Genomic DNA, 24,611 nt, shown 5'->3' on the forward strand with positions numbered 1-24,611 from the left:
TAATCAAGTACATAAGGGAGGAGGTTATTGGAGAGTAATATAAAATCAATTATCGTATTAGCTTGCCTACCGTTAAAAGTGGGTTTCAATTGTGGTCTGCCCTGGGTCAGACAGTTGCACAGGATGAGGTCAAGACTAAATAGAGCTTCATTCAACGTGTTGCCTGAGTTGTTATGTATGAAATGTAGTGAGTTATCATCACCATCAGGGACATAAGGGCAGTAGCCCTTAGTTGAACTAGGACACAAGTATATGTTAAAATCACCTCCCCACACAATATAAGACTGTTTATCTGAAGAGTCACATGCTCGGTCTATATCATCCTGGAGGAGGTTAAGTACGAGTCGGAGATCTTGAAAAGGTACATTGTTATAAAAATTAATGACCACCAGTTGTGCAATATTTTTTAGATGACAAGTAATCACTTGATAAAACGTATTAGATATTAGAGCAATATCCTTGATTATATCCACTTGTTGGATATAAAGGTACACAAACCGCCCTTAGCCCTGCCCCGTGCAGAAGGAACGGCAGGAGTATGTAGTGTCCTATATCCATTTATGTGAATCGGGTTCACAGACCAGGTCTCTTGGAGGCACACCCAGGGAGAACGCTGGATGTATTCTAGCCAGGCCTCATTCTCCATATTAGATCGGAGGCCAGCCACATTCCTAAATAAAAATGAGAGATTATCTTTACGCATTGTTTTTGCCTGACCCACAGAGGACTTGTCAGTTATCTGAGTTTTGCCTGGGATAGTATTGCTTTCTGTGCATACAAGAGAGGTCGGGCACAGGTGGAGGTTTTTATTGGCAGGGCTCTTGGAAACAGTTCATCATTGAGATTGCTTACAACCATACTTTAGCTAACCAGAAACTCAATTTCTAACAGTAGCATGCTGTTTGCTTACTGGAGGCTGTGAGGAGTCGATACGACTGGGGTGGGGGGAGGTTGTCACCTTCTGTCATCTATTTAATTGTTTTTGGCATGAAGAAACCTGCTACCCCTCTCTCCACTGTGACCATGTCGCATTCAGGAGCCCACACTGCTTCCTGCAGGGTAGGCACATCAGTGGTCTCTGCAGGCCTTTGCTGGCCCGGAAACTATACAATCAAGGTGCCACTGATTGGAAGGTACAACTAGTCAACTGCCCCACCACAGATGTGAGACCACAACCTCTGAGTCCCCCGGCAAGCCTGCAGACACGTTTTGCCCCAGAGACGTCTGAGGAGGGTTTGAGCAGCAGCACCTCTCAACTGCCCGTAGAAGTGCTTGTTTTTTGCCAGCCACCTTCTCTCCCTGCATCAGCCCAGCCAAGCAACACCAAACTGTCACGCCCTCTCATCACCAAACGATTGGGATCTCACACCTCGCCCCTCTAGTTCATGGATTGGTATTTTTCCAGAGACGTGTGGTTGGTCAGGATGTGCCTTGGGTCCGTGGATTCTGCAGGAGATTCCATGGATGGTGGTTCTTGCTTGGAGAGCCCCTTTCGGCAGAGTCTAATCTCTTTCAAATATTTAGTTGAAATGTGGCGTGCCACCAGTGAACTCGCACACTATGAAATCCACATTTAAAAAAATAAAAATTGTTGAGTATGGTATATGAGATATACAACAAGTAAACAAACATGTGTCTCATGCCAGTCTTATTACAGTAACAACCATGTACAACCACAGTTCTATACAGCTGAATGGCAAATTAAAGTACCCCCAACTTTTGTGGGTATCCTATGACTGTATCACATTAGGGTAGCATGATCTTTGTGTCCACCCCTGCTTCTGGGACCCCCATTCAAGCCCTTACAAATTCAATTTGGGTAAAACATAAGGCATAATGTGTACGGTTACATTTCAGACTCTCACTACCTTGATTTGACCTGGTACCCCACTGATAAAGTCAAAACATAACCCAAAAACCCATATCAAATTTATAAAAATAAAGACTATTTGAAAATAACGCAATTAAAAAAAAAAAAAATAATAAGGGGAACCAGAGACAGGAATGTTTAAAGTTTTACAGTAAAAAGTGGCAAGAAAAAGTGAAAATGAGTAAGAGGTCACTATGTACTGTTGACTGGGACCGAGGCACAATTTCCTGCCAACTGTGATAGAGTAAAGGTCAACGATTTTAACCTGTGGCTGAGTCTCTGAAACCTTTTTGACGAGGTCCCACTGAAGCTGTTGGTTTTGCGGGAAAATTTGGCAGCAAAAGCATTCATATTTTATGCCTACTGAAGTCCTCTTGATGGTCTTTTTGCACCTTATTTCAGTGATTTCTCTGCTGCCAAATGCCATTTGCTCACCTGTCAAGTCAGTCAAAATTTCCACCTTAACACTTGGCCTATTTTTGGATCTCAACATTCTCCAGGAAGCCTGGAAGCTGTATCTGACAAATTCCTCTCAGTCGAATACCTTTCCCACAGGGCCCCACTAAATCTCTGGAGGTATTGGAAGTCCAAAATTTTTTGAAGTACTGATTTTTTAGACATTGTGGTGGAGGTCAGTTTGGGCTATTCTAGAGATCACAGGCTCTCAGATACAGGACTTGGGGGGGCCAGCATCGACTCCAGCAGAGGCCACCAGCAGGGTCCAGTTCAGGACCAATTGCTACTGGTCAACCTGTCATTTCAGGGAAAAGGCCTCTTCCGCTTGTTGTGTACATGTAGCCACATAGAAGGTCAGCCAACTAACCCTTGGAGTCCATTTCTCAGTCCTTGGTCCAAGTAGATGTAGTTCCAGCCACTCAAGTTTCCACCCAGGTCACAGAGAGCAGGTATTCCTCTTCTGTTTTCCAAAGGCCCAAAAGGTGTTCTTGTGAGCTCGGCAGAAGTGCCCCTTTTGTAGGATTTAGTAGCCAGTGCCTAGGGTTAATTCTCGAACACTCCTTAATCAATAAATGGTAAATAAAGATCCAAAAGCAGCCCTTCTAAATTTTGCAGCACATACTGTTTGCCTTACTGCAGACTATCCCATACTGTATTATTCTGAGTAAAATCCAGCATCCCTTCTGTCCTTGTATATAGCTGGTGTCTCATCAAGGCATGTGTCTAATGAAATACACAGTCTCCCCCTCCTCAACCACACCAAAGTGGTTCCAGGACCAGCACCTTCTCCCACTGGATTGGTGACACGCTGGACACAGTTGGCCCAGGAAATAAAGCCATCTCTTCCACGTGTCTCTATTTACACTTCACTATAAATAAGCAGACTTCACAGTGGTCCCTTTCAAGTTAATGAAGGTCCAGAACCATTTCCAGCTGCCCATCTGAGCTAAGAAGAGGTATATACCTCTCACATAGATCTTTCTGCCAAAAGGCCTACAGCACTGTTTCTGCCTCATTTAGAAGTGTCACTGACAGGAACTAGATGCTGGCAGTTTAATGTAAATCAGCCTGCTAGCGTTTCAGGAAGACAAAAGTCTTAACATTTTGAAAGTTACTGTTCCTAACTATAAAAAATCCAACTTTAATATTAAAAAAAAATACTGTAATTGTAATTATATTTATATGGTGCCTACTTCACCTGAGGAGGTGTTGAAGCGCTTTTCGGCGAGAAGCACTCTGCTCTGGAACCCAAAGTGGATTAGTGATGGACTAGTACACGGAAATGTAAGTTGCTAATTGGAGCAGTGGACCTGTGAGTCTGTTAGTTGGATTGAATGGGATAAAGGAGGCCAAGAGGAAGGAAAAGTCTAGAAAGTGTTTTTTGGGTGATAATTGTACAAAAATTAGATTTTGGATGAATCCAAGGGGGGAAGAGGAGAGAACAGTTTGAATTGAAAAGGGTTATTTGGGACATCAAAGAAGTAAAATAAGGTTTGGGATGAGTCACAGAGTGGAGGTAGACAATATATAGAAAGATGTAGAGGGCGAGACATAGAGTAGTGATTTCGATAGTGTTGATTTGTTTTTCTTCAATACAGTGGGAGTCAAGTAATAAATATATCGATACATAGCTACATAAAATGGTATACATGTATTTAGCAAGTAAAAAAGAGATATAAAGTTGCATTGTATAAAGTTCCATATGTACATGCATGGATAAATATTTATAAACTCACTTTTAAGTATTGCTGTAGATAAAACTAATTTATTTGTTTGTATTCATTTTTTTGGCAATTGTATTTTTTGTTATTTTCTTTTATTTGTTTATATTTATTTTACATTTCCCCCAGTATTTAAAAGATGAAGCATTTATAGATAGAATTGTTATGATAATATTTACATAGTGTGAGTGAGAAAGTAAAATAAAACGGATACCCATAAGCATATAATCAAATAACTTGCATGTAAATTATGCAGTGACCCATATACATGTTAAACATAACACTTTATAAATATATATATAGTCATGGAAGGGGGGCACAAAACACAGAGGGGTAAGAGAAAATGAAAAAGAAGAGCATCAAGGGATAGAAGAGCCACCCAGAATGTCATCTCAGAATCTATCAACCACCTGGGTGGTCAACATTTCTACAACTAAATTAATGTTCGCCCCAAAAGAAATTCTTAATTTAGGTTTGAGCTTCTGTCCCATGGTTAATCCTGATTAGCCAATACCTGCAATGAAATGTATGGTTTTATTAGGCAATTGAAATTACAGTATTTTGCTATGAAACCTCTGTGTGGATCAACCTAATCTGGAGCTGATATGGTGGTACGGTGTGGATTTACTATCCAAGACATTTCGGACTTACTAACTATCAATGAATTAGATATAGAGGATTCTCAAGACACCACCTCTGTCAAACCAGTAGAAGACACACATAATATGGATTTGATGCATTTATAAACCATGGTGTTTCGCACCAATTTATTTGTAGCTAGGCAATTGAAACCTTCCAGCAAATTAAACCCTCAATTGCCACCCAGAATGTCATCTCAGAATCTATCAACCATCTGGGTGGTCAACATTTCTACAACTAAATTAATGTTCGCCCCAAAAGAAATTCTTAATATAGGTTTGAGCTTCTGTCCCATGGTTAATCCTGATTATGCCAATACCTGCAATGAAACGTATGGTTTTATTAGGAAGTTGAAATTACAGTATTTTGCTATGAAACCTCTGTGTGGATCAACCTAATCTGGAGCTGATATGGTGATACGGTGTGGATTTACTATCCAAGACATTCTGGACTTACTAACTATCAATGAATTAGATATAGAGGATTCTCAAGACACCACCTCTGTCAAACCAGCAGAAGACACACATAATATGGATTTGATGCATTTATAAACCATGGTGTTTCGCACCAATTTATTTGTAGCTAGGCAATTGAAACCTTCCAGCAAATTAAATCCTCAATTGCCAACTGGGAATAAGATAGATATTTTTCAGGAATTGGTTTTAAGTGACCTGAATAGACTACGTCAGTGGTTCCCAACCTGTGGGCCGGGGACCCCTGGGGGTCCGCGGCTGCTTAAAACATTTAATAATATTAGGTCCCAGCTATCAGTAATAACTCCTCGAGGGTCCCCGTGTTCCAATAATGATTCAGTGGGGGTCCCCGGGCTCCAGTATTGATAGAATGGGGGTCCACAGAAGTCAAAAGGTTGGGAACCACTGGACTACGTAGTAGTCCCAAGTCCAAGGACGTCATCAATTTTACTTATAAGGATTGGTTAGAAATCCAGGCATTGAGAAATATCAGCAATATTATCATCAAATCCTCTGTCAAAGATGGGAACATTGTGGTAATGGACAACAAGTAATATAATAGAGACTCCTATAAACAATTGCACAAAAAAGACCGCTGTGAGAGATTAGAAGTGTGTCCCATTGACAATTATCAGAAGGAATTTCATGCTTTGCTCAAGGGATGGTTAGATCGTGATCGCTTAGATTGTGATGAATATCTGTATCTTAAAGTTGACCATCCAAAAATACAAGTTATTTACTTTCTTCTGAAAATCCATATAGACAAGGAACATAAACATGGAAGGCCTATAGTGAGCATGAGCAATTCCTTTTAGGAGAATAGATCCAGATTTTTACATCTATTTTGGTGTCCTTATGTTACTGAACTGTCCTCTTATTTCAGAGTTACTACCAATTTCCTGAGAAAGATCAATGGTATCTCTTGGTCACATATTTACATAATGGTTACCATGGATGTCACATCTTTATATACACCCATTAAACATGAATTTGGTTTGCTGGCATGTTTATACTTTTTGAAAGCACAACCTATTGAGCATGTGTCCTACTGAGATGCTGCTTGCTATGCTTGAATTTTAACGTATAGCATCTTTCTGTTTGACAAAAAGTATTTTCTGTGATGGCAAGGGACAGCCATGGGGGCTTCCTTTGCACCAACGTACGCCAACCTATACATTTATTGGTGGGAAAAAGGGGTGGCCTGGTTGGACAGATTTGAACACTATTTGGACAATATTAGAATCTGGGTACGCTTCATTCATGATTTATCGATCATTTGGGACGGGGTTAAAAGCTCACTATTAGAATATATTCAGTCTTTACATTATAACAAGTTCAATATTAATCTAACTGCTACATATAGCAAAACTAATACTGAATTTTAGATGTTTCATTGGAAGTAAATGATGATAAATTGGGGACTTGGATTTTTCAAAAACCCACCGCATGTAATTCAATCCTACATAGCAACAATGATCATCATAAGTCCCTGAAATGGCGTATCCCTTACAATCAGTTATGAAGAGTTTGAAGGATCTGCTCTAATGATGGATTTTTGAGGAAGAAATTGGTTTAATGTCACTAGATTCATGAGAGAGGGTATCACTATACAATTCTTTCTCATGGCTTACTAGAGATCAAGCCAAAAATAGGGATGATCTTCTTTATGGAAACATTTTGCAGGAACAACAAATAGCAGTGAACAATCCTGTTAGACTGTTTCTGGAGTTTAATCGGGAGCATCAATTTATTAGAACACGGAACTGGCCTATTCTTTAGCATGATGAACATATTATGACTCAGATTGTCTCTCCGCAGATAACGTATCAGAAGGCTAGGGCACTGGGAGACATTCTTACTCAGAGCATGATCACTAATACAGAGTGTTCCATGTGGTTATCCCAGAAGAGTTTGGGTTTTTGGTGCTGTGGGCACAGTAAGGCATGCACATTTGGGAAAAATAGGCAAAACTATGATACTTTTGAAAGTAAGGTTTGCTATATTATGGATACGATCACTTGTGATAAAGAATTCACGGTGTATGTTCTTCAATGTCCCTGTGCCAAGAAATATTTTGGCAGCACCATTTAAAAATTAAAGGCTTGGCTTTTGCAGCACATTCGAGCGATCAAAAATCAGGACAGATCGTACCCTGTGGCCAAACATTTCTGGCAGGAATATAATAATGGCCCAGGATGATTGAAATTTTATGGTGTAAAACATGTAAAACGCCATCTATGTCAGGGTGATCATGAATTGAAGTTGGGCTGGGCAGAGTCCAGGCTGATTATACAACTAGGAGTAGAAAACCCATGGGGGCATAAGCTTAATGCTGAACTACATATACATCTATAATGCTCAGTTCCCAGTTGAAACTCCCGTATATCATCTTTTGGTTTGGGCTGCAAGATCACATATGCTTTATAGGGACCCTCAGTAGAAACAGAATATGATTGATGAATCATGAAACATTGAATTCTCTCCCTTGCCAGTGTTTGAACTGTTGAATATATGATTTATATATACAGATCATTTCTGCATGGTCTATTAGGTTCTATGATGTATGATGTAAACACGGCGGTAACCATTCGGAGACACGCATGGCTACGAACCTCCGAATTTAAGCCCGAAATTCAGCAAGCAGTGCTAAATGTGCCATTTAGTGAACAACAACTATTTGGGCCGGAGGTGGATACAGCGATAGACAAACTGAAGAAAGACACTGACACGGCCAAAGCCATGGGCGCGCTCTACTCCCCACAAAGCAGAGGCACTATTAGGAAGCCGCACTTTAGAGAGGGTTTTCGGGCGCAGACCACATAGCCTTCCACCTCACAAGTCAGACCCACTCATCAGGGCCAATATCAGAGAGGAGGTTTTAGAGGACAATATAGGGGTGGACAGTTCCCTAAAACAAGAGGGAAATTCCAGAGCCCAAAAACCCCACAAACTAAACAGTGACTTCAACGTCATAAACCCCCACCACAAAACACCAGTGCGGGGGGGGACTCACAGATTATTACCACAACTGGGAACACATAACTATGGACGCGTGGGTCCTAGCCATTATCCAACATGGTTATTGCATAGAATTCCTACATTTGCCACCAGATGTGCCTCCAAGAGCACACAACATGTCCAAACAACACTTAGATCTGTTACAACTAGAAGTCCAAGCATTGTTACAAAAAGAAGCAATAGAACTAGTACCCAACCATCAAAAAGGAACAGGTGTTTACTCCCTGTATTTCCTAGTTCCAAAAAAGGACAAAACACTGAGACCCATATTAGACCTCAGAACACTAAATCTTTACATCAAATCAGATCACTTTCACATGGTGACACTTCAAGACGTGATTCCCTTGCTCAAACAACAGGACTACATGTCAACATTAGATCTCAAGGATGCTTATTTCCACATGCCTATGCATCCTTCCCACAGGAAATACTTGAGGTTTGTAATCCAAAGCGTGCATTACCAATTCACAGTGTTACCGTTCGGCATAACAACAGCCCCAAGAGTATTCACAAAATGCCTTTACAGTAGTAGCTGCTCACATCAGGAGGCAGCACATGCACGTATTTCCTTACTTAGACGATTGGTTAATAAAAACCAGCACTCAGCAAGAGTGTCTTCTACACACAAAATACGTCATACAAACCCTTCACAAACTAGGGTTCTCTATAAACTACCATAAATCACATCTACAACCGTGTCAAATACAACAGTACTTAGGAGCAACAATCAACAAACAAAAAGGGACTGCCACTCCAAGTCCACAAAGGGTACAAGCCTTCCAAAATGTAATACTAAACATGCACCCAAACCAACACTATCAAGTGAGGTTTGTAATGAAACTCCTAGGCATGATGTCTTCATACATAGCCATTGTCCCAAACGTAAGACTATACATGCGTCCTTTACAACAATGTCTAGCAACACAATGGACACAAGCGCAGGGTCAACTTCAAGATCTAGTGTTGATAGACCGCAAAACACACTCCTCGCTTCAATGGTGGAATCCTATAAATTTAAACCAAGGGCGGCCATTCCAAGACCCAGTGCCTCAATACGTGATCACAGATGCTTCCATGATAGGGTGGGGAGCACACCTCAACCAGCACAGTACACAGGGACAATGGGACGTTCAACAAAGGCAACTGAATATAAATCATCTAGAACTCTTAGCAGTGTTTCTAGCATTGAAAGCATTTCAACCGCTAATAGCCCACAAACACATTCTTGGCAAAACAGACAACATGACAACAATGTATAACCTAAACAAACAGGGAGGGACACACTCATCACAACTGTCTCTCTTAGCACAAAAGATCTGGCATTGGGCGATTCACAATCACATTCGCCTAATAGCACAGTACATCCCAGGGATTCAAAACCAGTTAGCCGACAGTCTCAGTCGAGATCACCAACAAACACACGAATGGGAAATTCATCCCCAGATACTACAAACTTACTTTCTACACTGGGGAGTACCAGAAATAGACCTATTCGCAACAAAAGAAAACGCAAAATGCCAAAACGTCGCGTCCAGGTATCCACACCCTCAGTCCAAGGGCAATGCGTTATGGATGAGTTGGTCAGGGATGTTTGCCTACACTTTTCCCCCTCTCCCACTCCTTCCTTATCTTGTAAACAAATTGAGTCAAAACAGACTCAAACTAATACTGATAGCAACAACCTGGGCTCGCCAACCATGGTACACAACACTACTAGACCAGTCAGTAGTACCTCATATCAAACTACCAAACAGACCAGATCTATTAACTCAACACAAGCAACAGATCAGACACCCGAATCCAGCATCGCTCAATCTAGCAATCTGGCTCCTGAAGTCTTAGAGTTTGGATATTTAGACCTTACACAAGAATGTATGGAGGTCATTAAGCAAGCTAGAAAACCTACTACAAGACATTGTTACGCAAACAAATGTAAAAGATTTGTTTATTATTGCCATCATAATCAAATCCAACCACTACACGCTTCTGCAAAAAACATCGTAAGCTATTTATTACACTTAAAAAAATCAAACCTAGCCTTTTCTTCTATCAAAATACATCTCACAGCAATATCTGCCTATCTGAAGATTACACATTCAACATCACTCTTTAGAATCCCAGTCATCAAAGCATTTATGGAGGGTCTAAAGAGAATCATACCCCCAAGAACACCACCAGTTCCCTCATGGAACATCAATATTGTATTAACACGACTCATGGGTCCACCATTTGAACCCATGCACTCTTGTGAAATGCAATACTTAACCTGAAAAGTAGCCTTCCTAATAGCTATCACATCTCCTAGAAGGGTAAGTGAAATTCAAGCATTCACTATACAAGAACCCTTTATACAAATGCATAAACATAAAGTGGTTCTCCGGACAAATCCAAAGTTCTTACCAAAAGTTATATCACCGTTCCACCTAAACCAAACAGTGGAACTCCCAGTCTTTTTTCCACAACCAGACTCAGTAGCCGAAAGAGCTTTACATACGCTAGACATCAAAAGAGCATTAATGTATTACATTGATAGAAAAAAACAATTTCGCAAGACAAAACAATTGTTTGTAGCCTTTCAAAAACCTCATGCAGGAAATCCAGTATCCAAACAAGGCATTGCCAGATGGATAGTGAAATTTATGCAGACCTGCTATATTAAAGCAAAAGGAGATGTGCCTATTACACCAAAGGCGCACTCCACTAGGAAGAAAGGCGCCACAATGGCCTTTCTAGGAAATATACCTATGACAGAAATCTGTAAGGCAGCCACATGGTCTACGCCTCATACATTCACAAAACATTACTGTGTAGATGTGTTAACAACACAACAAGCCACAGTAGGACAGGCTGTATTACGAACATTATTTCAAACAACTTCAACTCCTACAGGCTAAACCACCGCTTTTGGGGAGATAACTGCTTACTAGTCTATGCACAGCATGTGTATCTGCAGCTACACATGCCATCGAACGGAAAATGTCACTTACCCAGTGTACATCTGTTCATGGCATGAGTCGCTGCAGATTCACATGCGCCCTCCCGCCTCCCCGGGAGCCTGTAGCCGTTATAAGTTGATGAAACTTGTACATTTATAAATTTGTAAATATATAATATTTTTTATACACATTATGTACATACATACTCACTCCATTGCATGGGCACTTTTACTATATACACAACTCCTACCTCACCCTCTGCGGGGAAAACAATCTAAGATGGAGTCAACGCCCATGCGCAATGGAGCCAAAAGGGAGGAGTCCCTCGGTCTCGTGACTCGAAAAGACTTCTTCGAAGAAAAACAACTTGTAACACTCCGAGCCCAACACTAGATGGCAGGATAATGCACAGCATGTGAATCTGCAGCGACTCATGCCACGAACAGATGTACACTGGGTAAGTGACATTTTCCATATATATATATATATTATGTATTTGTGAATAGGCCCCATCAGCACTAGCTCAGCACAACCAAAGAATTGTTTAATTTTATTGAGAAAAGGAAGGGCCTAAGGAGAGTTGAGAAAAGAAGGAAGTAGCAGTAATAGAAGGGGAATCTGTCTTAGGAACTGCATACTTCCAACTTAATATTATGTTAGAGAGAAGAGTTGAAGTAATTAAGTTTACTTGTAAGTAATCTATGCACAAACACTAGTAGTGCCCCCAGCCATAAACCGTGGCATTATTCACCTTAATACACAATTGGACATTCTGAAACTTAATGCTAGAATTTCTATATATGTTTGTGTGTGTGTGTGTGTGTGTGTGTGTGTGTGTGTGTGTGTATATATATATATATATATATATATATATATATATATTAGGTAGCACTCAAAAATATAATTGAAAGCTTTACTGCCTATCAAAAGTGACGCAGCCCAAACTGCCTTGCTAGATGATTGACTACTCGTGTACCTGGAGAAACGCTGCAGAATTTAGAATTTCTGATGTGGCATATTTTGAAGCAAGAATCATAATGAGCCTTGCGGATAGTCTGTATCCTGTGTGTTTTGCTTCATTGACTGATTGACTGGAAGTAGATCTATGTTTGAGCTTCCATGTCTGTCTTACATTTTAGCATTATGTCAGTATAGTACAATATACAGCCTTCAAATGCACCATATCACAAATCCTTTCTTCATTGTGACTGTTTTCTTCACATTTTTCGCTTGCTCAGTGACCCAGTTGGTGTTAGATAATTGGAAATGTTATTGTTTCTAACTGTTTGGAGGTGTGGTAAACTGCCATTTTTACCAAGAAAGTCTGCACATTTTCTTTTTACAAGTTTGCTATCATTTCTGTCTACATTTCTTTGTTTTTATTTTAGAATGTTTGATAGAACTGGAGCCTATAACAGAAAAGTTTGATGAAATATCTATATTGGAAGACGTACTGCAGATTAAAAGATCCAGAGTAAGTTCACTTTCACTCCATTGAAATTGTCCATATGTTCTATGTATATGTTTGCACTGTTTGTGTAGAGGGAACCTAACCAAAAGGCAATGGGGCACTGTAGATGGTCAGAGGTACAGGCATAAAGTATAGTCTGTTGGTGATGGCTGAGGTAGATGTTTTTCAAGAGCAGATGTGTAGTGCTATTACATTGTGAAGTAGTGCTTTTTAAAGATGTTCATCTTCAACTGTTTCCTAAATTGGAGCAGCGTTGTGTGGTACCATAACCAGTGACAGCATTTCAACACTAGCATTTCAACACTAGCTGTACATATAAATAAGCAAGACGTTTCAAGGTCTAGGGTGAGAAGGCACATACACTGTCCAGGTGTTGGATTAAAAAAAAAAAACAGAATGACTTTCTGCTTCATTTTTATTGAATGCTTTATTGCTTTTTGAACAGATTTCCATAACAACATCAGTTACGCATGTATTTATTTTGTTTAACTAATGCGCTCATAGGACTGCATGCTGCTAGAGCGCCAGCAGCATCCAGGAAGTGGACGAGATGAGAGGAGAAACAGAAATATATGGTACAATGTCTGCGAGTTAGAACTAACACATTTATATATCAAAACTACAAATGTTAAACTACCACCAATAAGGGGCATGAGGACACCTGGGTAGTGTAGCATGTCCAATTTATTTATATTATATATATATATTTTTTTTATTTATCTGTGATTTCTTTGCTGCCAAATGCCATTTGCACGCATCTCTCCCATGTCTAGGAGGCTAAGAACAGGGTTTAAAAAGCCATGTCTTGAGGCGCTTCCTGAAGGCGAGATGGTCCTGGGTAGTTCTTAGGTGTGCGTGGAGGGAGTTCCATGCGGATACGTGGGACAGTGGCAAGGGCGAGGCTGACTGAGCAAAGCTGGCGGGTGGGCGTGCAGAACGAGAGGCGGCTGTTGAGGTATTCGGGGCCCATGTTGTGGAGAGCTTTGTGTGCGTGGGTGAGGAGCCTGAAGGTGATCCTCTTGTTGACGGGGAGCCAGTGCAGGTGTTTCAGGTGGGCGGATATGTGGCTGTGGCGAGGGATGTTGAGAATGAGGCGTGCGGAGGCGTTCTGTATGCGTTGAAGACGTTTCTGTAGCTTTGCGGTGGTCCCTGCGTATAGGGTGTTTCCGTAGTCCAGACGTCTTGTGACGAGGGCATGGGTAACTGTCTTTCTGGTTTCGGCGGGGATCCATCGGAAGATTTTTTGGAGCATGCGTAGGGTGTTGAAGCATGATGACGAGACGGAGTTGACTTGCTTGGTCATAGTGAGGAGGGGGTCCAGGATGAATCCGAGGTTGCGTGCGTGGTCTGAGGGGGTTGATCCGGTGCCCAGAGCCGTGGGCCACCAGGAGTCGTCCCAGGCGGAAGGGGATTGTCCGAGGATGAGGACCTCCGTCTTGTCTGAGTTCAGCTTTAGGCGGCTGAGCTTCATCCATTCTGCGACGTCTTTCATTCCTTCCTGTAGGTTGATTTTGGCAGTGGTTGGGTCTTTGGTGAGGGAGAGTATCAGCTGGGTATCATCGGCGTAGGAGATGATGTTGATGTTGTGTTTGCGTGCGATGTCGGCGAGGGGGCTCACACAATGTCCAAATGCTTCTGCAACACATCCTTCCATTACAACCTGCCTAGTTCCTTGTAAGAAAACTTAAGCACTTGTTAACACAAATATTTGATTTGACAGTTTGAGAGGAGGTTGAGGAGGCAGACTAAGAACCACACTACAGTTAAGGCACAAGGGGAAAACATACATTTAGCCGAAAAAAAATGAACTAGGCAGGATGTAATGGAAGGATGTGTTGCAGAAGCATTTGGACATTGTGGGAGTAAGACATTCAGAAATGGTTCAAAGCAACTTGAAACCTCGCCAAATAGATCCATTTGAAATTCTTTATTCAGAGGCAGTACATTTCTCAGTATTCTGAGCAGCTGGCAGTCTCACAATTTCGTTTTGGATTTCTATCCCCAGTTTCAACAAAGAAGCCCTGCTGAGTTGTCGAGGTAAAATATCTTAATTGGTGTAGTTAAACAGGCGCTGATTAAATGTTTAAAATGTGCATTTACAGTAGGATAGTTTGTGTTTATGAAAATATGAAAACACTGGACTATCTTGATACTAGTGAATGCCCATATGACTGAATAACAGGACATTTGTTGTGTATGGCTAAATGTAGGATTAGTTTAAAGCCTGATCATTTGCAACAAGGATATTGCTCATGCACATACTATCAGAATCTCTTTCAGAACGAATAACTAAAGTGTGCTAAACTTGCTCAAATACAGAATACATAAAGTGTGCTTATCTGTGCTCGCTGGGACGTATCGTTACATACAACTGAATTGATGCTCTTAGCGAGAGTCTTTGTTATAGCTCTTTTCCATAGATGACAAAGGGCCTGATTTAGATATTGGCGGACGAGTTACTCAGGCATAATGGTGACTGATATCCCACCTGCTGAAATTTAAATCGGATGATATCCTATGGGATTTTGGTTTCGGCAGACTGGATATCCATTACCATTGTGACTGAGTAACTCATCCGCCAATATCTAAATCAGGGCCACAGTCTCGATTTATGTACTATAAACCATATGTAACAATTAAAATCACTAACACGCTCTGTGTGAGACTGAGGGTATCTTGGGTTTTCGTTAAGGATATTTGGCCTGTTTTTGAGAAGGTTGAAATTTCATAACCTACCTAAAAGTTATGCTAGGATGATTTACTGCATAAATACACATTCTGCTGATGAAATAGCCACTTCCATGTTAGCGCATGCAGTTATTGCACCTGTAGATGTCTGTTCCACACTATTCAAGAATTTGAAATTATTGGGCTGGAGCAACATGGCAGCTATACACAGATGAATTATGCTACCCACTGTGCGATAAGCAGTAGGAGCCTGTGTTTCATGGTACTGCAGAGAACTAAATGAAGGAGATGTTTCATGGGCTTATGGATGAGCTTGCTTCAGAAGCACATCTAACTGACATTTGATCTGTATCCACAACAACTTTTTATCTCTCAGCAATAGTAGGGCAAATCTAAGTAAGTTTGCAAACAATCTACTACAGATCTGAAGCTGGCACTTTGTCCAAATAAAGCACTCTTAGGCTGTTAATTGTGTGCTAAAAGAATGCCACGTCTATATCATTTCTGTTGGCTCACTCCAGTTTTTGTCTTCACTGTATCACCAGCAATAGATGTTAAGTATCCGAACTCTCCTTTATGGATCAAATCTGTTTATTAACAGTTTAGGATGCAAGAAACACATTACACAGCCATGCGCCTGCAACCTCTCGGGCTCGCAGCGTTTCACATCTTCCATCAACCAGCCCAAGGAATAAGCTCCAATGAAAGGGCTATACAGCCACAGCTAAGTGCAGATCTGTCCCTCCCACCCCAAAAAACCTCGAACTAGAACGAGACCTAGCGAGCGCCGATGCCCCGTCTTAAGAAAAGAAGAAACAGAAGTAAGGTCACAGACAACCTTAACAAGTAACACAACAGAACCCCTCACAGCAATGCTCAGCTAGAGTCCATCCTGCACCCACCCGGTCCCCACCCCCCGGCCTTTAGCGCCAACTGACTCCCACTCCCTCCTCCCCCCCGCCCTAATTCCGGCTCCCCAATCAGTCAGCTCCAAGTAACCTCAGCACCCTCAGATATACAGGGCATGTGAGTTTGTTAAATTCAGCGGATAGGAGCTGAATAAAGGGTTTTCCACAGCTCAGCTAATTCATCTGCCCTCTGATCAGCCACAAAAGTTAGTTTCTCCATGGCCAGAATATACCAAAGCTTGTAAAGCCAGGAGGTATAGCTCGGGACCCCGTCCGTGCCCCACAATCCAAGAATCACCTGGTGTGCCGCATTGAGGGCAAGGGCAATCTGCAGACCCTGCAAAGAACGGAGGGCAAAGGTGAGAGGGTTAGATAAACCTAGAATAGTGTATGCCGGGAACCTTGGGATCTCTGTGGAAAACGCTCTGTCAATCTCATCCAGAATACAATTCCAGTATCTCGTCAGCTTTGGGCAGTGCCACAGCAGGTGGATGAGCGAGCTCGTATTCCCACACCCCCTTCAGCAAAGCCCAGATTTAGTAGAGTCCCATTCATGTATCCTCGCAGGGGTATAGTACCAGGAAGTAGCGATCTTATAGGCCATTTCAACCCCCGGAATATGGTGCGCCGCGTGGTGCACCCTAAAGTAAATTCCCTCCCACTCCTCCTCCGAAAATTCTCTCCCCAACTCCCTCTCTCAGCGCTGCTGCTGCCATTTAGTCTTGTCAAAGGATACAGCCCTGAGAAGATGTGATAAATTTCTGATATCAACCGCATCTCATCTTTCTTCCCTATCAGCCATTTCTCAAATGGCATAAGCACCCAATGCCTGACTTGATAGAAGGACAGTCTATCCACTTCCAAAGCCATAAATCTCCCGGAGATGGTCAAAGGGAATAATACCGTCCCCATCAAAGAGGCACCCCACCCTTCTGCATCCCTTCGCATGTAGACGTTGAAGGCCCTCAGAGCTCAAGCTGGGAGCAAACTCTGGGTTTGCACATATCAGTGTCATGGGGGGGGGAAGGTCGTCAAGCCGCATCGGAGCGCCACCGCGTCCCACACTCCAAGAGTCGCCCCTGTGATAGGAGAAGAGTAGAGGCCCGTCGCTCTATGTCGACGCCGTAACAAAGGCTCTCTCCAGACATGTGAACCAACCACCGCCTGGTCCATGAAGCACCAATGCTTTTCCACCAGCGGTCGGTTCCACTCAACCAGGAAACATAGCTGTGCCGCCGGTCCTATATAAACTTCATGATCGCCGCCTGAAGCATAGCAAGTGTGTTAGGTGTCGGAGTGGGAGGAAGTGTCTGAAACAGGTAGAGTAAGCACGGCAAGATCATCATTTTGATTACAGCGATCCTGCTGAACCACGATAGTTTATACTTCCTCCATGTCTCTAGATCCCTGAGTATCTCCCTAGAGAGGGCCTTGTAATTCAAACGGGCTGTCCTTGCCACTGTCTTATCTAGAACAATTCCCAGATATAGGATATACGAGGCGGCCCATAAAAAGGGAAATCTAGAGCACAATTCTGCCTCTTGGTCCGACGGAACCGACAGATTCAAGATCTGCGACTTCTGCACGTTCACTTGGAACCCAGAGATTGCACCAAATGCATCTAAAGCATCCACGAGCGCCGGGAGAGAAACCATGGGCTCCGCGAGGGTGAGGATCACATCATCCGCGTACAGACTAATAAGGTGGTGGTCACCCCCAAACTTAATGCCCGTAATATGAGGGGCAGCTCGAAGCCTCTGTGCAAAGGGTTCCATATAGAAAGCAAACAGAAGCGGGGAAATGGGGCACCCCTGCCTCGTTCCTCTTCCTATGGGGAACGGCAATGAAACAGTTCCATTGACGCGCACCACCGCACTAGGTCGGCTGTAGACGCACTTGATCCACGTCAGGAATGTCGGCCCCATACCAAAAAGCTACTCGGAAGAGGTACGGGCAATGCACTCTGTCGAATGCCTTTTCCGCGTCAATAGTAAGAAGGAGTGCCTCTCTATGGGACTGATGCGTCTTATCGATCAGATGCAAAATCTGCTTAGTGTTATCTCCACATTGTCGGTGGGGTATAAAGCCCGCCTGATCCGGGTCAACGAGTCCAGGCATATATGGGTTTAGGCGCTGCGACAATACACCTGTAAACAGCTTGCCATCGATGTTAAGGAGTGAGATGGGCCGGTAAGATCCACAGTCCTCCGGGATCTTCCCGGGCTTAGGGATAACTGTAATAATAGCATCGAGCATACTAGGAACAAGTGTTTTAGTCTCTGTAAAAGAGTTGAATAATCGGGTAAGTACCGGGGCCAGCTCTGAACAGAAAGTTTTATATAAAAGCGGAGTAAAACCGTCCGGACCAGGTGACTTCCCAGCCTTTAAGCGTGAATTTGCTGATATCACCTCTTCCAACCGAATGGGCTCATCGAGGAGAGCCGCACCCTGCTCTCTAAGCAGCATGATGGCACAGTCAGAAAGATAGGGGGAGGGGTCGCAAGCAATAGCCGCGTCCACCGTATAGAGTTCCCAATAGAAATCAGCAAAGGCCTCCGCGATCTGTTCATCCGTGTGTGCCTCCCCCGTGAGGAGGAGCGCACCATGTGCACTGCAGAGGCATGTCTCTGGGCCCTCAACTTCTGAGCCAGAAGCCTCCCACTCCTGTTGCCCCCAGCATAGTACTTGTGTTTAAGGCGCACTAAAGCAAACTCCGCCCTATCCCAGTCCAGTCTCTTCAATTGCAAGCTGGTCTTCTCCAGTTTCCTCCAGACACTGGGAGCTTCCGTATATTTATGGGAACGCTCCAGAGCCGCCACTCTCCGCGCCAGGGCCTCTTGCTTATCCCTCCGGGCCTTGGTTTCCTTAGCCGAGAGGGAGATCACCTCCCCCGCAGGACCACTTTAAGCGCTTCCCACAACGTTCCTATGTTAGTCTGTCCTTCATCATTCTGTTCAAGGTAGTGTCTGATCGATTGGCGCAACAAGTCTGCCACCTCCCAAGACTGCAGCATCATGTCCCGGAAGCGCCACCCCCGACCCTGCGCGGAACCAGCATCCACATGAGCCATCACAGTTATGGGGGCATTATCTGCCAAGGCCCTCAGCTCAATCAAAGTCTCCTGAACTCATGCGCGGAACTCCAAAGTGGTTAAAAAGTAATCTATGCGCACATACATTCTAGACGCTGCTGAGTAAAACGAGTAATCTCGCAGACCCGGGTGTGTCATTCGCCAGATATCCTCCAAGCCACAATCAGCTAGCCATTGAAGCCCTGCTGAGGTTAAAGCCCCAGTCTGCCCATACCTGTGCCCCGATCTATCTAAATCATTGTCCAGAACAATGTTAAAGTCCCCTCCTACTAGTAAGGCCCTGTCCGAGGTCGTAAACGTCGAAGACAGCACCTGCTCTATGAAACTTTCTTGTTGAGTGTTGGGTGCGTATATATTGGCTAGTATGAAATGAAAGGAGCCAAATATCTACCCCTGACCTCGTGGATCTTAGCAACAACCTCCCCAGGGAAGAACCTCGAAAACAAGATCGCCACAGCACCTTGCTTTGTGGAAGTGGAGGACCAGTACTGCCAGGGAAACCACCTAGAGCCCATACGATGTGTGTCCGCAGCCAATAAATGCATTTCCTGCAACAAACAAACCTGACTCCCAGAGCGCTCCAAGAAGGACAGGATCGCCAGCCTCTTCAAAGGGTTATTGAGGCCACGAACATTGAAGCTAAGACACTTAAAGCTTAAACCCATGATGAGGCGATAGGAACTGCAACTGCCGGCCCTCTACTATGAAGCCAGTCACGGGGGTAGCTCCAGTTAAGGCAGGCAGGGAATCCCATAATAATCCCCAGTAATGAGCATATGACCTGTAGAGGGGTACAGTATGGCAAGACAAAAAAGCACAACAGGTGCAGATCAACCAACATTCAAGTCCTCTGTGATACGTCCACATCGAGGAAGGGTTGCAACCAAAGTCGGGGACACACCACCGGGCTCGCTCCTGACTCCCAGAAGCCCCGCCACACAGGTTCTGCCCCAGTCCGGTACACTTCACCTCTGCCGGGCGGCCCACCAGCGCCTCCCCTCACCAGCAATGACCATTAGGACCTATTGTCCAGCACCGGCGGCGACACTGTTCAAAACTGCTTGTCTCTCCCGCGCTCGCTCTCTGGACGACGGCCGCAACGGCCTCCACTTTTTCTCCTTATGCCGCCATCCGGGTCGGCTCCCAACAGGGCCCCCTCCGGGTGACCCGGCCGGTGCTCCGTCTCCTCCAGCCCCAGCACCCGATGGGCCTCCTGGAGCGTCCTCACCTGTCTCAGTTGATCACCCCATTCGAACACCAGGTGGAAGGGATGACCCCAGGTATAGGACATGGAGGCCGCCCGGGGGTGGTCCGTGATAGGCTTAAACTCCCTGCACCTCTGCAACGTCAACACAGAGATGTCCTGATAAAGCTGCAAGTTGTGCCCCCTAAACTGGACCTGCGGCAAGTTCCGCGCCTTCTGCAGTATTGCTTCTTTAACCAGAAAATTATGGACGCACACTAAAATATCAGGAGGGCGCACCCCGGCACCCCCCGCTCGGCTCACTCTATGGACCGGGTCCAGGAGGATCTCCGGTGGGCTCTCAGGAGACAAGAGGGAGTTAAACAAAGCCGTAACGAACTCTCAGACATCATCTCACTCGGCCCCTTGCGGGACCCCCCTGATGCGTATGTTATGGCGCATAGAGTGATTTCCTAAATCTTCAGTCATGATCTGCAGCTGTTCCTGATGTTCACGCAGGCGCAGTATCTCCTGCTGGAGTTGCTCGACTTCCTCCCCTCTGGAGACCTCATTATTCTCAATGCTGGACACTCTTTCCCCCAAAGAAGTAATGTCAGACCGCAGATCTCGCACTTCCTGGGAGATGTCTCTGCGAAGCTCCTGCAGATCCACTTGCAGCTAATTGAACAGAGAGGTAAGGAAATGCCCACCACCTCCAGCCTCACGCGGCTCTGCCTCCGCCGCCGCTGCCCGGACAAACCCGGTCCAGGGGCTCGCCCCTCGAGTTCTCGGGGCGGCCCCAGGCACTGCCCTCGTCCTCCTCTGCTCGCGGCCACCCTTCTGTAGAGGGCCGGTCCAGCCGCTGTGCTATTTCGGGGCCCGGAAGGTGGAGCTCCGAAAGACGCATCCGTCTACTCCGCCATCTTGGCCACGCCCACCTCTCCTTTAGAGGTCTGGGTGTTACTTTACAGCTGATCTTGTTCTGGATTAAGATAGGCCATTGGCCTGCTTTATCCATGGACAGAACCCTACTCCAGATTGGAATATTAGATCACTCCTTTTTCCATAATGCATTGCAGGCTAAAATATAAAAACCTTCAGTGATTCCAAATCCTCCCTATGGTTGACTTATGTTGCTAGTCATAGAGTATTGTACGTTGTTAATTGGAGGATCTGGAAAAACAGCCCAAAGAAAGCAATGCACTCAGTTTTGAACTACCTATGCCCCAGTTTGTGCCTCACAGAGTCTTTGTATGATTTTGAGTGTCACAGCACTTGCTGCTATGTGGTAATGGCTCAGGCCAAACACACATAATCCAAGGGCCTGCGTTAAGTCCCCAAGAATGCCTATCTCAAGCTTGCAGTGATGGCCTGCTTTGTTGTGTCCCATAGCATATTCCTCTAAACAGGTCATATGAGCAGGCAAAACACACCACAATTCAGAGAACGATGCTATTCAGAACACATTGCCCTCTCTTGCAGCCTTCAGAGAGTGTGCAATCTTGATGTGCTTTTGTGCGTACTGTATTTTCTGGCCATTGCAGATCACAGGACAGACCATACACTTTTGATTCTGATGGATATCTCTAATTGCAGTTCCCTCGCCTTTACATTATCCCAAGGCGCCAGAATGGATTCAGAGAATTTTGCAGAGGTGCTACTGGGCACTGACAGGAGGTGCCATGTGGTTCCTTAATGACTCTACTGACCGAGAATTGACAGAGCAGATCCACATATAAATGTCACACCTGCGTGCTGATGCAGTTCTTTTCTTTCTCTGTTCGAAGCAGATCCAGAACTCTTTGATTCTCTGACGACTTCAAACTTAACTCAGACAGTGTGCAAGACACACTGTCTCCCCTGAAAGTGCAATATTCAAGCAAGGTCATGACTGCAAGAAGCAGGTGATGATCATGGACCTGCATGACATGTCTCTTTGTTGCTTGGGTCCATTTGTGATTCAAAGTCATGTGATAAATGCGCTGTCATGCACCTGAAGCGATCCAGGAGTGGGAAGCAAAACTCTGGCTCCAAACACTAAGAGAATTCACGGTTTGATCATAAGTCCCTCTTTCTCTCCAAGTTACAAGGCCACTTGTGATCTTGTTGTAGAAGCTATTCCCATATGAGACCTCAAATCTGCTTCAAGTCTTCCAGTAAGTCAAAAACATTCCAGGCCACCCATAATGCCATTTGAGTAGGCTCAAAGGCATTACTTGTAAACATCGTACCTACAAGCATCTTCTGACTCATTACTGTCTTGCATCTGATCCCAGGGTGCCTCAAATTCCCTGGGTCATCTTTGAAAATGAAGCAAGCAGTAGCCTTTAAGAAGACCTTGTTACAGCTCTTTCAGACACTTATGTCTCCCTCTGCCGCCCCTTCTGCCCAGATAGCCGATCCAGTTGGACTTCCAATGGCGGGCCATCCTTTAGGACAAACTGACCAAGTTAGACTGATTAATGGGCCTGTCCCAAGGCCTGTGCTTTCACCCTGGTTCCTAGGTCCTTGCTAGATGACAATACAGACTCCACTTGCCCCATACTAGAGTCTAACACGAGTCTTCCATTTCGAGCTGTCATTGACTTGCTCCAGGCCTATGTCACACTACGAGTGTTCAGAAGCACAAACAGTGAGTATACAGTCACACCCTAAACCTCAGTATGTGCCCTGACACCAGCACTGTTTCGAGATTAGAGGCCTTATTCAGGTACTTCTTTGATAGGGTTCAGAGTATACAAAATTGGTCCCCAGGCCACTGATGATGATGAGGCAGAGGAGGTTTACCACCTATTTTCCCTCATTTTACCAATGTCACGGTAAGCTGGGATTTATAAGATGCCAGTGGGCCTTCTCGGCCTCCACTGGTTAATATTGCCTTTTTCTCTGTAGTTGTATGAAAGGCTACAGAAGTGCTTGGTTTACAGTTGCCTGCTTGCAGACTTAACAGAAATGTATTAACTGAGATCCTTCAACCAAGTCGTACCTCTTCTGAGCCACATTTAATGAGGATGTCAGGGACAACCGCATGGCCACCTGGTCTGGTTCATGGTCGGACCTCTGGTCAGTCGACCTGTGGGCAGGTGACATAGACTGGTACCTCTTGATAGCAAATTATTTCCACAGAATATCCAATGTCTGAAAGTGTAGTGATACTGGCATCAACAAGTAAAGTCATGCCTTACGTCTTTAGGAACATTCCTCTATAAAGAGGTTCACACATATTGATGCCTCCCAAAAAAGAATGTTCTCTTCAGCAAGCCTAGCCTTAGGAGCATTTACTGCAGTGTGCTTTCTGGACAGCTTTATGCTTTGTCACTTGACCAGTGAGATCTTCTGACTTTTCCAGAACAACTCAATACCTCGCTGGCTCAAACAATTCATTATGATCAGGACGCAGCAAAGTATTTCTCGCATACAGGCTTGTATGTGACAGACTGAGTTGGCAGAGCTGTTGACCCCAGTATATAGTGCTTACAAGGCACAACTGGATTACATCCCCCAGGTTTTCAGAAGCCATCCAAGCACTCTTGATGGTCATTCCCTTTGACGACTCCACACTGAGTACCAAATCAGCCTCCTCTGTAAACAAACGATTTAAGGACATTCACGCCCACAGCATGATCCTTGGAACTCTTGTCTCCCGCCAAGCAATTCCAATAACAGTACAGAAAATTCATGGATTAATTCAAGTGTCTGGTTTACAGATCAGATCACCATCCCATCCTCTGTAGCAGCATCAAACCAAGTCCTTTCTTGGCAGAGGTTATGGCAGCAGCCAGAGATGATCACACCAGAATGGGCAGCTCTCCTCGAACTCTTCTTCCCCTGAGGCAGCTGTTGCCATGTCGCTTTAACCTGTCCTCACAAGCACATACTCAGCTGGTCTTAAACCGGATACAATATTTTCTTTCCTGCTGGAGATCCATTATGTTGGACAGGGGAGTCTTGCAAATCATTCAGAGGGGCTGCATCCTGCCGTTTATAACTGCAACTATCAGAGTGACTTTACAGCACTCAGCGGAACATTCTGAAATCTTGCTGCAAGCAGTCAGTCTTCTTGCAGCAAGTTCCTTGTATTGAAGATAGACAGATGCCTCAGGCCTCTACTGGATCACAACCCACTGAATGCCTTTCTGTGGAGAGACCAATTCAAA

The 24,611-nt window shown here is 44.3% G+C and overlaps 1 protein-coding gene across 1 annotated transcript in view; it reads left to right on the forward strand.

The window, feature by feature from the left end:
- Window positions 1-24,611, forward strand: part of RIPK2 (receptor interacting serine/threonine kinase 2) — a 276,042-nt gene that overhangs the window by 181,804 nt on the left and 69,627 nt on the right. Inside the window, exon 7 of the mRNA XM_069220445.1 lies at window positions 12,502-12,587. Within this exon, the coding sequence (XP_069076546.1) occupies window positions 12,502-12,587 (86 nt within the window). The remainder of the gene's footprint in view (window positions 1-12,501; window positions 12,588-24,611) is intronic.

This window comes from Pleurodeles waltl, chromosome 2_2, assembly GCF_031143425.1.
Source record: "Pleurodeles waltl isolate 20211129_DDA chromosome 2_2, aPleWal1.hap1.20221129, whole genome shotgun sequence".
NCBI classification, from domain to species: Eukaryota; Metazoa; Chordata; class Amphibia; order Caudata; family Salamandridae; genus Pleurodeles; species Pleurodeles waltl.